Source organism: Fukomys damarensis, unplaced genomic scaffold, assembly GCF_012274545.1.
Source record: "Fukomys damarensis isolate Sample0158 unplaced genomic scaffold, DMR_v1.0_HiC HiC_scaffold_32, whole genome shotgun sequence".
Lineage (NCBI taxonomy): Eukaryota > Metazoa > Chordata > Mammalia > Rodentia > Bathyergidae > Fukomys > Fukomys damarensis.
The window spans coordinates 40172474-40185147 of NW_022900944.1; the positions used below are offsets into that span (position 1 = coordinate 40172474).

The window sequence follows — 12674 nt, forward strand, 5'->3', positions numbered from 1 at the left end:
TGCAGTGAATCTCATCTTATAGATTGTTAAATTCCTCCCTCCCACAGAGAATGGAAGGAGATTCATGTCAGTGCTTAGAAACACTACCACCAGCAGTAGCCCCACACATCAGCAGCAAGATCATCCCCAAATCTCAAAGCTCACAAGATGCTACCGATACATCTTTCCATGAAGGTATTAGTTATAGCAGCAAGAAGAACGAGGGAATTCCCATGTTTGTATGCTTCCTGACGAGGCTACCCTGGGGTGCAGAGGATCTATTTACTACAGAACAGAGAACAGTCTAGGTCACGCTGGAGAGTGAGAGGTGGCCCGTTTGGGAACAGTTAAAGTCATACTTACAAAGGCTTTCTGAATTAAACTTCTGCCCTCCTTACAGCCATGGAAAACTATAACACATAGCCATACATAGCCTGTGTGGCTGCCTCCAAAATGACCCTAGAAAAGACCACAGAAAGGCTGGACGCCATGGTCAGTGCCAGGCCACAGAGCTGAGAGGAGGGATGGCTGGAGAGGGCCAGGGGAATAAAGTAAAGCAAAACAAAACAAAGCACCAGGATTGCAGAGCAAAACAAGACAGGCTGTATGAACATGTTATTTCTTCTGTGGTGAAGTGCAGAAGTCAAACGTAATTATAGCCAACTACATGCTTTGACGATCAGGAAGCCCTCCTGAGAAAGCTCCCTTTCAAAGTAAACACGAAGTGGGGGGGTTGTACTTTTTTGCTTATACCTCCCTCTTTTCTCTTCCAGCACATTCAACCAACTTCTTATCTATAATTTCCTGGACTTAAGTCATAATTTAAGGCAAAAATAAATTACTATAGAGACCCCGAGGTCTCTTGTTGCCTTGATATGATTTGTCTGAATGAGACCACATTTTTAAGGGAAGAGACTCAACACTGTCCACTCTCTGTCCTGCTGCCCACGGACCATGTCCTCTGGCTTTAATCCACAGCAGGGACAATTCTTCACCTAAAACCGGCTGTGCCAGAAATGTTCATGGTGTCTGAGCATCAGATTTTACAAAGCATCTCAAACCTAACACATCAAAATAAAATTTCTCATCGGTGCCCGAAACCCTTCCCCATCTCACTTCATGACACCTCCATCCTCCTGTCCCTCAGACCCCAAATTCTGTAGGCACCTTTGAGTCCTCTCCTTTTCTATTAGGAAGTCTGCCTGTAGACTGTGAAATCATATTGGCTCTACTTTCAAAACAGCTGTAGGATCTGAACAAATATCTTCCCAACCATGGCTGCCACCCTGTTCTGAGCCACCTGTGAGCTGGTTTGCTGCCACCCCTGCTCTCACCCCAAGCCTCAAGTCTCTTCTTTCCCCTATTCCTTCCCAATTTACTCTCAACTAAGCACTATCCAGTACAGTAGCCTGTAGCCAGCCACACATGACTTGCTACACTGGAATTTAGATTACTTAAAAATTCACTTCCTCACCAGGGATTTAGCTCAGCGGTTTGGTGGCCTGCCTTGCAAGTGCAAAGACCCAAGTTCAATCCCCGGTACAAAAAAAAAAAAAAAAAATTCACTTCCTCTATCCTACTAGTCCATGTTATTAAGAGTGAGATGTGATGAGAGGCTGCCATCTTGGATGGCAGGGATCTTTCCTATCGCTACAAAGTTCTACTGCACAGCACTGAGCTAGGGAGATCTTCCCACATCTTTCCAAGGTCAGCTAGCTCATGTCGCTTCTGCTCAAAACCATGCAATGCTGTCACACTTCACTCAGAAAAAAATCAAAGTCCTTATTATCTCCTACCCAGCCACAAGTCATTGGGTTCCCTTTATCTTTTTGACCCGGCATCCCCCAGTTCACCCTGCTCTGTAACTGCCTCCAGCTTGCTCCAAACACGGCCCTTTGCATAACCTGCTGTACTTCCACAACTATCTGAACATCTAATATTTTCTTAAGTCCTTCAAGTCTCTACCTAAATTTTACCTATGACCACACTATTAAAAATGTAATCACCTACCATCCCATAAGTTCCCAGTTTCTCCTTCTTATTCCACATTTATTCAACACTTGTGAGTCAATCTCTATGTGTGATGTCCCCACCACCACCCGCACCGAAACATCAGGGCTACACCTGAGAGGCCCTCTGCTTCTTCTTTGATGCATCTCAAGAACCTGGAACAGCGCCTGCTACAGGGCAGGCTGCAATAAATATTTTGCAGTAAATCAATATATGAATGAACATTATTGACTTTATAGTTACAAATTATTTTCACTGATAATAAAGACCACGAAGTCCTTAAGTCTTCAATTAAAAAATAGAAAAGAATCTAATACAATATGCTAAAAAATTAGGAGCTGATACAAAGAATTTTGCCTACAGTTTTTCTGCATCCTCATGATGATCCTGTGGGAAAGGTACAAGTGTTCGCCTCAACTTGCTCCTGGCCAAGCTGACATTCAAGAGAAGTTAAGCAAATCCTTCCATTGCTTTTAGCAGGTTAAGTCTCTGGGTAACCTGGATTTAAACCCACTTATGTTTAACCTCACTGCCCAAGCTTTTAAACTAAGCACTAATTCAAAAGCAACAATTAACAATTTAAAAGTAACAATCAACAAGAATTGTCACCAGTATCATTTTTGAAATCAAGATTACTGAGGTATAATTTACTACCATAATATGCACCCACTTTAAGCATATAGTTTAGGGAGGTTTTTTTTTCCAAAATATACACCCCACTGCAGACGCCTCATAATCAAGGCAGAACATTCACCCCAAATTCCCCTCTCAGAGGCAACCACTGCCCTGATATCCATCCCCACAAGTTAGGGATGTACTTTTAAAAATTCTGTATAAATGGAATTATACAGAATGGATTTTTCAGTTGGTACTAGAGACTGAACTCAGGTTGACGGCAATAAAATTTTAAACATTTGCCACAGTTCTGAACCACACTTTGCAATTGCTTGCTCCCACACATGCTCCTGCGACTGTCATCTGCCTCAGTGTGACACAGCCTGAAGGGCACTCAGCAGCTCAGCTGTCACCACTGCTATGACACCCAGGAACCTCCCAAACTGTGATCTAAAGAAACCTCTTCTTTATTAAGAGCCTGCCTTAATATTTTGGAGTATTTTGTAGCAATACAACACTGATGAATACAAACATTTTGGAAGGGAACAAAGATCGAGTACGACGTGCCAAAGACAGAAAATTTGACACTGGGAGAAAAGAGGAAGCGAGAAGTGATGAAAATAACCAGGTTCAGACCTGTTGCCAAGGCAGCTAATGTGAAAGAACAGCCAAATATCATGGTTGTGAGGATGATGAAGACAGGAGAAAGAAAGCGAGAGGGTTGCCTCACCATTTATTGAGTGATAGAACAATATGGAGAGATTACTGCTCACAGATTGGCCAAGGAAGAAATACTATCATCTTCTCCTTACACATGTAGACACTTGTTTTGAGGGACACGAGTTATTTGCCCAAGCTTCTAGGAGGTGATGGGATCACATCCTAGACCCAGATCTATCCAACCCTAAAAGCCAGAAAGGGTACATTGACCAAGGATCACTGAAACTCCAGCAACAGCCCTTTAAAGACAGAGATCCCAGGACCCTACACCTGAAGTTTCTCACCCCTCAGCTCTGGGATGGACCTGAGCATCTGCATCTCCAGCAAGTCCCAAGAGATACTGACACGCTGTACCTGATTCGAGAGGACACTTGAAGAGTCAGGTTGTTGGTCTTGGCACTTCTCACTACTATCCAAACTTGCCTGTTTAGGAAGCATGGAGAAGGGTTAGTGTCACTGAGAAGGGATGGAATGGGAGGAGACGGGAAGGGGTGGCGTGGGAGAGGAGGAAAGGGGAAAAGGAAAGGGCATGCAAACCGAGGAAAAAGAGAAAGTAATGGATAGGACAGTGAAGGCCCCAGAGACAAGCGCCACCTCTCTCCTGCAGCTGGAGGCGGTCTAAACTGCTTGAGCTAAGCAGGACAAACAGGGATGTTATTGCTTTGGAAACCCCTCCTCACCACAGCCTGACAAAGAACTTCCATATTCACCGTCCTCAGAGGTGTGGCCACGGTTAGGGAGCATATCCAAGGCTCAGGATCCTCCAGCAACCCCACCTGCTCCATTCTACCTCATCATTATCCTAAACAGCTTCTCTTGCTCTTGAGCAAATCTCCCTACCCCTCCAGACATTCCTACTTCCGTGCCCTCTATCATTTCAGTCCATCTTCAAGTTTGGAATTTTCCTTCCCCGTTGCTTTTTATTGGGAAGACCCTCAGAGTAAAATCTTTTAAAAATATGGAGTAGTTTCAGAAAATGATCTATAATTTAAGAATGGCTCTCCAAGCCCTATACACGATCCAGCACAGAACAGGCAGCCCACAAATGTTTGCTGAGTGTATGATCCTGGAGGAATGAAATCATTTGGGGAACCTCACATGCATGTGCTCCAGAGTAACACATAATATTTGACTGATGATTGGGAAAGCCCATGAGTCTTCCAGAATGAACCGAGTAAGGACAAAGTCAGGAGATAAACTTTTTTCAACGATGTAATTGACTATTTACTCCTGCCGACAGCTTCACCATAACAGGCTCATAGGAGCATTTGAGAATTTGCTATTTTTTACCTATCATGCGCCAGCATTTGCCAAAGTAAAGTTCTTGTGGCAGAAAGATGTATAAAAAAACATTTGTGGATCTGGATAAACATTTTTAATAATTGCTTTTTTGTGTGTGGTGGTACTGAACTCAGGGACTCACACGGGCCACGCGAGGGCTCTTCCACTGAGCCCCATCTCTAGCCAACAACTGCACATTCAAAATGCATTAAAATATAGATCTCCAAACCCAACCTGAGATTTGATAGATTCCTAGGAATTGACCTGTATTTTGAAAGTGAGTTGATCTGTAGAAAAGCAGTAAGTGAATAAAAATACAGAGAAACCACACAACAAGTGAAGGCAGTGTTAAGTGACCGAAGATCAGGAAAAACTGTATTCAGTGGCAGAGAGGAGGAAGCTTGCCGTCAATGTGGACGGTTTGTTTTGTTTACATCCCATCATCTAAAAGTTTTGTAGGTTTGGGCAAATAAAATACGTACACTGAGATCCAAGTGAAAAGTGATACTAATTTTGACTTCAAAGGTTTTTTGAAGATTGAGTTCAGGTAAAATAAATCTCTAAGTAGAAATGCCTTACTGGAGCAGAGACCCACTGAGAAAACTCCCGGGTGACAGTGGACAGTGGCAGTGGCGAGATGGTAGGTGGTAGCCAAGGGTAGTGGACAGTGGGAGTGGCCATGGTGCTGGTGGCCATATTGGAGGCCATGTTATGAGGGCAATGGTGCTGTTGATGAGTGTTTCTGGTGGTGATTGGTGGGTGTTAGTGGACAAGGACAGAAAGGGAAAAGAATAGCAGGGGGAGAAAAGGGAAGAGTAACAGAAATAGAGAGGGAAAGAGGAGCTATTATTAACCTCTACAGTTTTCATGGATCCAGGTACCTCAGACCTCAACATTTCTCACTGACTACTAGGAATAAACCAATTTTAAAACTCAACTCTTTAGTGATGTTGAGATTATAATGCTGTCACTGATGTAATTCTTGACCAACTCTTGGACTTTCACATTTTCTTATTTCTCTTTTTAACGTTCTCCAGCAAAAACCTTATTAAGAGTCCTCAAAATATATCTTAAATTTTTACATACAAGGAAAATTTGGCTGTCCATAAGTTTTATTGTAAGAGGTGTGTTGTACATTTTGGACTGGTGATCATTTTGAGTGTATTAAATTAAAAGGGAATATGAAATAAGAGAACAAAAACAGTGATTAGCAAGTAGGTAGACTTAGTAGTAGGGATAAAGCCTTCATCTAAGAAGGAATTTTCTTCCAAGCATGTAGTAAGTGATATTTAAACCAGGCATGGTCTATGGGGAATAATCCTGGGTAATTCATTGACAGTAAAATTGCCACTTAATTATCATGCCAAACAGCTGACATTTTAGATAACCCAGACTCTGCCCTTTGCCCTCAGCAAACCAAATGTTTATCCTTCTGGTAGGCATGCAGACACATTGCGAAATTTTAATGTAAGTTTGGAATCACAAGCAAACATACCTTTGCGAAACCAAGGCTGCATAACTTGGCTTTTGCTCCAAATTGCCACTTGCATTGTGTGTCTGCATCGTAAATCTGCCCTGGCAGTTTGTCTGGATATTTATACTGTCCTGTTTGCTTGGGCTCATCCACTAGACACCCAGCCTGAGGTGTGCTGCAGGGAAAGCACATCTTCATTAGTTACTGTACAAATCTGTGATATTTCCATTTAAAGCAATACCCCTGTGCATACAGCCATACAAAAAATTAAAAATAAAACAGTTAAGGAAATAGGGATACATTTAAAGTACGTAATACACTTTTTTTCCCCTAAAGAATGATAGACTTTTCAAGGAGCTGGAAGTTCTAGCAAGCCTGCTCATTTGGCTTGGAATTGAAGATGGAAAGGTAAATATTTGGAAACTTCCTTTGACAGTCTTATTCAACAATACTCATAAATTTTTATTCAGTGACTACTATGTGCTAAGCATTCAGCTAAGTACTAAGGGCACAAAAAAATCCAAACAGAGGCACTACCTGTTTTTGCAGAGTTTTAAATCATGTTATACTTTTTACAGATGGTGAAAGAGAAGTCAAAGATGTACTCTGCCTCAGATAAGCTTCATAAATAAGGCTACTGAAAGGATAAGGAGAAAAGACTATACCGGGGCATGAGGAAGAAAACCTGCCATAAGGTGCGTTTGACTGGGACATGTTGAGAACAAAACTCAGTCTTGATGACATAAATTTCTTGGTGTCTTCGGTCCACTTAGACAACTGAACTCCTATTGACCATGCATGCAAGACTGAATTGATAACTCTCATCATCTCACCAATGACAATGACTCCCACAACAGCTGTTACATAGCTCAAACGAGAACATGCAACATGCTTAAAACAGCAAAGGAGGCCAAGTTAGTGGCTGCTATTATCATTACTATACCGAAGCACTTGACTATAACAAATTAGTAATGAAAACCCAATCTACCACAAGTTGATCTTTATTTATAATAGTAATTTCATTCTCACACAAGTTACAAAAGATAACTTTGGGACCCAACTCATGGATTTAAAACTAAGAAGATCTACTAGCAAAGCTTATTATTAGTACAAGGTCTATCCCTTTTTTTTTTACAGCCCTTTGGGCATCATTTAATTAGACATCTTTAATTTAATTTCCCTTGCCTATCTTGGTAATTCTCTAAACAATTACAAATAATATATACTTCCATGCATGCAAAATAATAAAAAATAGACATCATTAATTTCTAGTCATGGGAATAGAACCTACATGGCTGTTTGGGTTGATATAAACTCAGAAGATCTACCTACATACAAATAAATCAACTTTCAGATCACTGTTTAATATGACTCAAATAGGGCTTTCCTAACTTCTACTTTTATTAGTGCCATCTAGGAGTTCTGAGCCATCAAAAGGATTATGTGTAGCTGCATGTGCTTTAGATGTCTTTGGCCACAGAGCCAGCCTGTGGCCATTTCAAACAAAACAGCTAATCAAGGAAATGTTCTATTCATTAAACATACATGCCACTGAAGCATTTTAAAAAATACTCCTAAGACAAATTGATCAGACTAAAACAATTGATCATAGGAAAAAGGCAACATACTCAGCAGCCTGTGGAAGTCAGAAGAAAGAGACAGGGCTAGAAGTAGAGATCTTGGACTAAGCACCGACCTCACTGTGAGCCTTCTGTCTACAATTCACCACTTGTAGCATTTCAGCAACACTATTAACCTCCCTATGACTCTGTCTCCTCAACTCTAGAACGCAGCTACTGAAAGCATTACTGCAAGGACTGCAAGAGGCAATGTGCAGAGTATTTAGCACAGTATTGGCTTTGGCTTATGTTTTCAACAATAATGTTGCTATCATCATCATCATAGGAACTTGTCACTCATTCTGTTCACTGAGGTGTAGACGGGCATTTCTACTGTCTGATTTCACACTCACTGAACACGATTCTCTGTCACCACTCCAAAGGTGGAAACAGGCTGGCTTTCACCTGCCTTACCTAAGGAACTTCTTGAGATACTGTCGGCTGCAGGAAGACCACGAAAACACTCCATTGTTTCCTGTCAGCGTGGGAGACATGATGTTGCCCTCAGCCTTCCTGCACGGATTGCCTTCCCCGTCATGAATCATGCCGAAACTGAAACAGAGGGAAGAAAGCCACATACGTGTGAAGCCACAGTCCACACTGTAACCAGCAGATGCAGAAGGATGCACTGGGAATTCATGGACTGGAGGTAAGAACAGTTACTGCACTTGTAGGAAAAAGAAAGACAAAAATGAGTTGCTATGAACTGTTGGAAATTTCCAGCAGAAAATTGTGTGTTCATGTGTGGTACTGGGGACTGGACTCTGAATTTCTGCATTGAGCTATATCCTGGGCTTTTACTTTTTGATACAAGGTCTTTCAAAGCTCCTAAATTGCCCACGATGGGCTCAAACTTGCAATCTTCCTGCCTCAGTATTCCAGAGTGCTAGGATTAGAGGCAAGGACCACCACACCTGACTTCACACAAAAAATGTTAAAGAATGCAAATTTTCATCTGTTGAGTTATTAGTACATATTAGTAGCACATAGTGTTTGCATGTTTGCATTCATCTTAGGAAGTAAGTACATGTACTTAACATATCTTAATTGTTGTTATTCCCCTCCTCTTCCAGTCTTTCTCCCTCCGTTTCTAGATTCCCTTCCCATGTGCAAAAGATCTACCTTCTTGTTTCCTACTGTCTCTCATTTTTCTGTTTTAATTATTTACACTTTGGGTTCCTGAGCCCTTCTTGCAGTTGGGCATTGTTCTTGGTGTCAAACAAACTTATGCCATGGATTCGACCTAGCTCAGTAACAGTCAATAATCATCGTTAGGGCAAAGCCGATGAGTCCCTTGGCCAGCTGTCAGAGGAAGTGGTCAATCAGGAGCCACTCACTTGTGTCCTGACTCATGGGCAATGGTGAAGGCAAGGCCCAGCCCCGTGTCTTCATTGATGGTGCAACTTCGGTACTTACTGCACATCCCACTGATTGGGGCAAACCCTGTGAAAAGATCCATTTCCGAGTTAATCCGAGAGGCCACATATACATACACGGTCATTTCTTTTGTTTTCAAAATGCTCCGTTCAGTCTCTTCTTAATGGGTTTTAGTGCAATTAATTTTTTTTGCAGGTGAATGCTCCTAGTGCTTCCGAAAGTAATTACAAAGTGACATTTCATAATTTCCGCTGTGTTTAGATAGTGCTATAAACTGCTCCACCTGACAACCTAGGGAGGTCAGCAGGCAAATCGTGATTCACATTTTACATGGAAAAGAAGTCACAGGGGATTTAGGTGCCTTACCGAAGTTTATTTTCCGACTTGGAGCAGTTGATCAAATGATAGTGACACCGCAACGTACTCTTTAACAGTGGCATTAATGTCAAAATGCAGGCTGTATCTTCCACAGGAAAACACACACACACACACACACACCCTGACCCATCTCTATGGTAGAAAACATGGACACGCCATGGGAGTCTGTGCAGATTAAACCGACTTTTTTCCTATCCGCTGCCATGTGGTGTTTCTGTTCTCCAGAGCGACTTCCTTTCAGGAGTGACTGTAACATCACAACCACCACGGCTTGTTTCAGCATCCTCCGACACACTCATGCACACAACACATTTCTCGGAATGGAGCCTCATCACTAAATGCCGCCTGACTGCATTAGGTCTCATTAAAAAGCATCACAAAGACCATCTACCCACGAGACAATTTCCATGCTGTGTTTTCAGCTTACAGGATCTGTTCGTGCCATACCTAGAGTGTCACACGGTTCATTCTTCCAGGAACAAATGTCAAATCCTGTGAGTAAGATGGCATGGTCGTGCCTCTTGCCGTTCTTTCCAATGAGGGCAGACTGCCACTGACAAAAACTGTTCAGGGACTGATCCGCATGGTGGTTGATCAACAGTCCTCCCTATGGGAAACCCACACAAGTCAGAGTGTGATTTTTGTCACAGAGATGAGAACTTTAAATGGTTCCATTTGTACAAACACAAAATCCGGGGGTAGGGGGAGGCAGTGGGTACAAAACACTGGAGCTAAGGTAGGAAGAAAAAAATCTATTTTAGGAACACAATCTATTTTAGGTCAAGGCTCACAATTTTTAAAGCAACTGCAAAACTTCCATAATGTGACTTATAAGCAAGTATATTTCTACAATGAATAACCTAATGTCGACTAGGAATAATACCTTTGTTTGTGTGACCAGGTGCCAACTTTACAAAACTGCTGCACTGTTCCAACATAATAACAAATTAATGGTGATGAAGTTCAATAGTCTCTTCAGTACAACATGATAAAGGCAGCGACTGCAGCCTCCTGACCTCTATGTCAGGTTTCCGGCAAAGGGTTTGGAACACTGTACTTCAAACTCAATGAATAATCAGTACAGTGAAATGTCACCGAATGAATGAGTAAACAGTCATAAGACTGTACAGGGAAAAATAGGATTTACTCCTAACATAGTTCTTTATCAAAATGCTTGCTTGTCAGAACTACTGACATGGATCAAGTTAACACTTTCTAGATGAGAACCATATCCATAAATTGGGGTGCTACTGGCTTATCTTGCAGCAAGGTACTAAGGGCAGGATAAGAGCAAAGGTGTCTCCCAAACAATACACGTCCTTTCTATTTTTTTAAAATTCCAAGGGTAACTCAGCATGTTCCTAACCTCTGCAGCTGTACGCATGTGGGCAAGTAGGGGTGCTTTGTGTCTTCCCTGACTCCCTGCCATGTGCATTCTTCATTGAGGTTACAGATGGACAGGAAAAGCCACGGGGGATTTAACAGGGTGTTTGGCAATTCCTACCTCGGAAAAACGCAGCTCATACATCAAAACACTACGAAGTGCTACCGTGCAATTCCACACATTCTCCGGTTTTGTAAAGTGCCTCATGCCTGTGTCTTAGCCCTGACTATAATCAACCCAAGGGCAGTTAAATATCCCTGCTTATTCTCTGCAGTACCTAAGGTGCTGCTGGGAGACCAGAGGTTCACTCCAAGAATTTTCCTATGACTTTCAATATATTTTCAAAATAATCTCTGTGCATCCACCTGCAACTGCTATCTCCAACTTGCAAAAATCCAACTAATCTTTAAATCTATGACCAAATGCACTTTCCTCAGGAGTCTATATATTTCTATATTTGTGCATCATATTTCCATATTACATTTTCATTTCTATTATGTAGGCTTTCAATATTTTGTGCCACTGAACATTTATATATGCATATAATACACAAATTAATATTCGGTTATTTTGTGGTATTTTAGTTTAGCTATTTGATTATACAGTCCTATATGAGGATATTTTCCTTGAGGTAAGGGCCAGAATATTTTTCAGTTTGAATTTCTAATGACTGGTACATGCATCTACACATAGTAAGTGCTCAATAAAGGCTTCTTGAATGGCAGAAGGAATGAAGAAATAAATGAAGTTCGCTGCTTACAGGCTCTTGTTCCAGAAGAATGAGGCCCACCACTACAATGTTTATGTCACTTCCAATTGTTCCATCTTTAAACAGGCTGGAAACCTGTCGGAACAAGGAAAATCTAATAAATCTCAATAATTAGCAAAACCATAAAAGGAAACCAGTCAGACATAGGTACAAGTGCACGGGCGTCTATTTCACCAAAATGTATGTACCTTTGAAGATGGTTTTCTCTACAGTCACCATGAAACCATCAGCTCTATCTGCCATTCCACCCATGCAGGAACCTTTTGGCTCCACAGGGAACCAGGCAGGCCCAGAACCCCCTCTCTTACCATGTTCATGACTGTGAGGATGTACGTGGTGACATTGCCCTTGCCGTGCTTTTCCACCATCTTCTTGTCTGCCACCACGAGGGTTTCCACACTGAGGCCCTTCTGGGACTTCCCAGCTGATCTCCGGGGCCGTCCTGAGCTCCCGTACTCATCCAATCGTAGGTAGGCGTCCTCAGTGGGAGGCTGGGGAGCATCTGCCATGAACACAAGAGCATGTGGAAGAGATGGGTGTGAGACAGACGGAGAGAGATCTAAAAAGAGGAGCGGAGAAACTGTCACCAACACCTCCCGACTCCACGCTAAGTGAAGCCACCAGGGCCTGGCCTGGGCCTTGGCCCCTGGTGGGTGGCAGTGCAAGACCCACTCTGGAAATCCTCGGGTGCAGGGGGTGGGTGGCATGGTAGAGGGTCAGATGGACGGACAGATTCAGTAACTCAAAATGCCCTAAAGAGTAAAAAATAAATAAAGGGCTGGGGATTTAGCTCAGCGGTTTTGCCACCTGCCTCTTAAGCGCAAGGTCCCGAGTTTGATCCCTGGTACAAACATCACAAAAAACGTAAATAAATAAGCTGCAATAATAGCTGGCAGAAAAGGCAGCCGAATAAGCAAATGCTCATTCCATTACTCAGAAAGTATAAAAGCGGACATTGTTCTTCAAGTCTAGCACAGTTTTTTAAAACTGGTATTGGAGATTGAAGCCAGGACCTTCGCACTGAGCCCTCTTTATATGTTTTCCTTTTTTTTTTTTTTTTTTTTTTTT

At 42.2% G+C, this 12674-nt stretch overlaps 1 protein-coding gene across 3 annotated transcripts in view; it reads right to left on the reverse strand.

Moving 5' to 3' along the window:
• Window positions 1–12674, reverse strand: part of Adamts18 (ADAM metallopeptidase with thrombospondin type 1 motif 18) — a 127770-nt gene that overhangs the window by 52333 nt on the left and 62763 nt on the right. For all 3 annotated transcript variants that reach the window (XM_033758039.1, XM_010609479.3, XM_033758040.1), the window contains 6 exons: window positions 11915–12108; window positions 11598–11681; window positions 9901–10060; window positions 9036–9141; window positions 8113–8250; window positions 6101–6254 (listed from right to left, as the gene is read on the reverse strand). In XM_033758039.1, the coding sequence (XP_033613930.1) occupies window positions 6101–6254; window positions 8113–8250; window positions 9036–9141; window positions 9901–10060; window positions 11598–11681; window positions 11915–12108 (836 nt within the window). The remainder of the gene's footprint in view (window positions 1–6100; window positions 6255–8112; window positions 8251–9035; window positions 9142–9900; window positions 10061–11597; window positions 11682–11914; window positions 12109–12674) is intronic.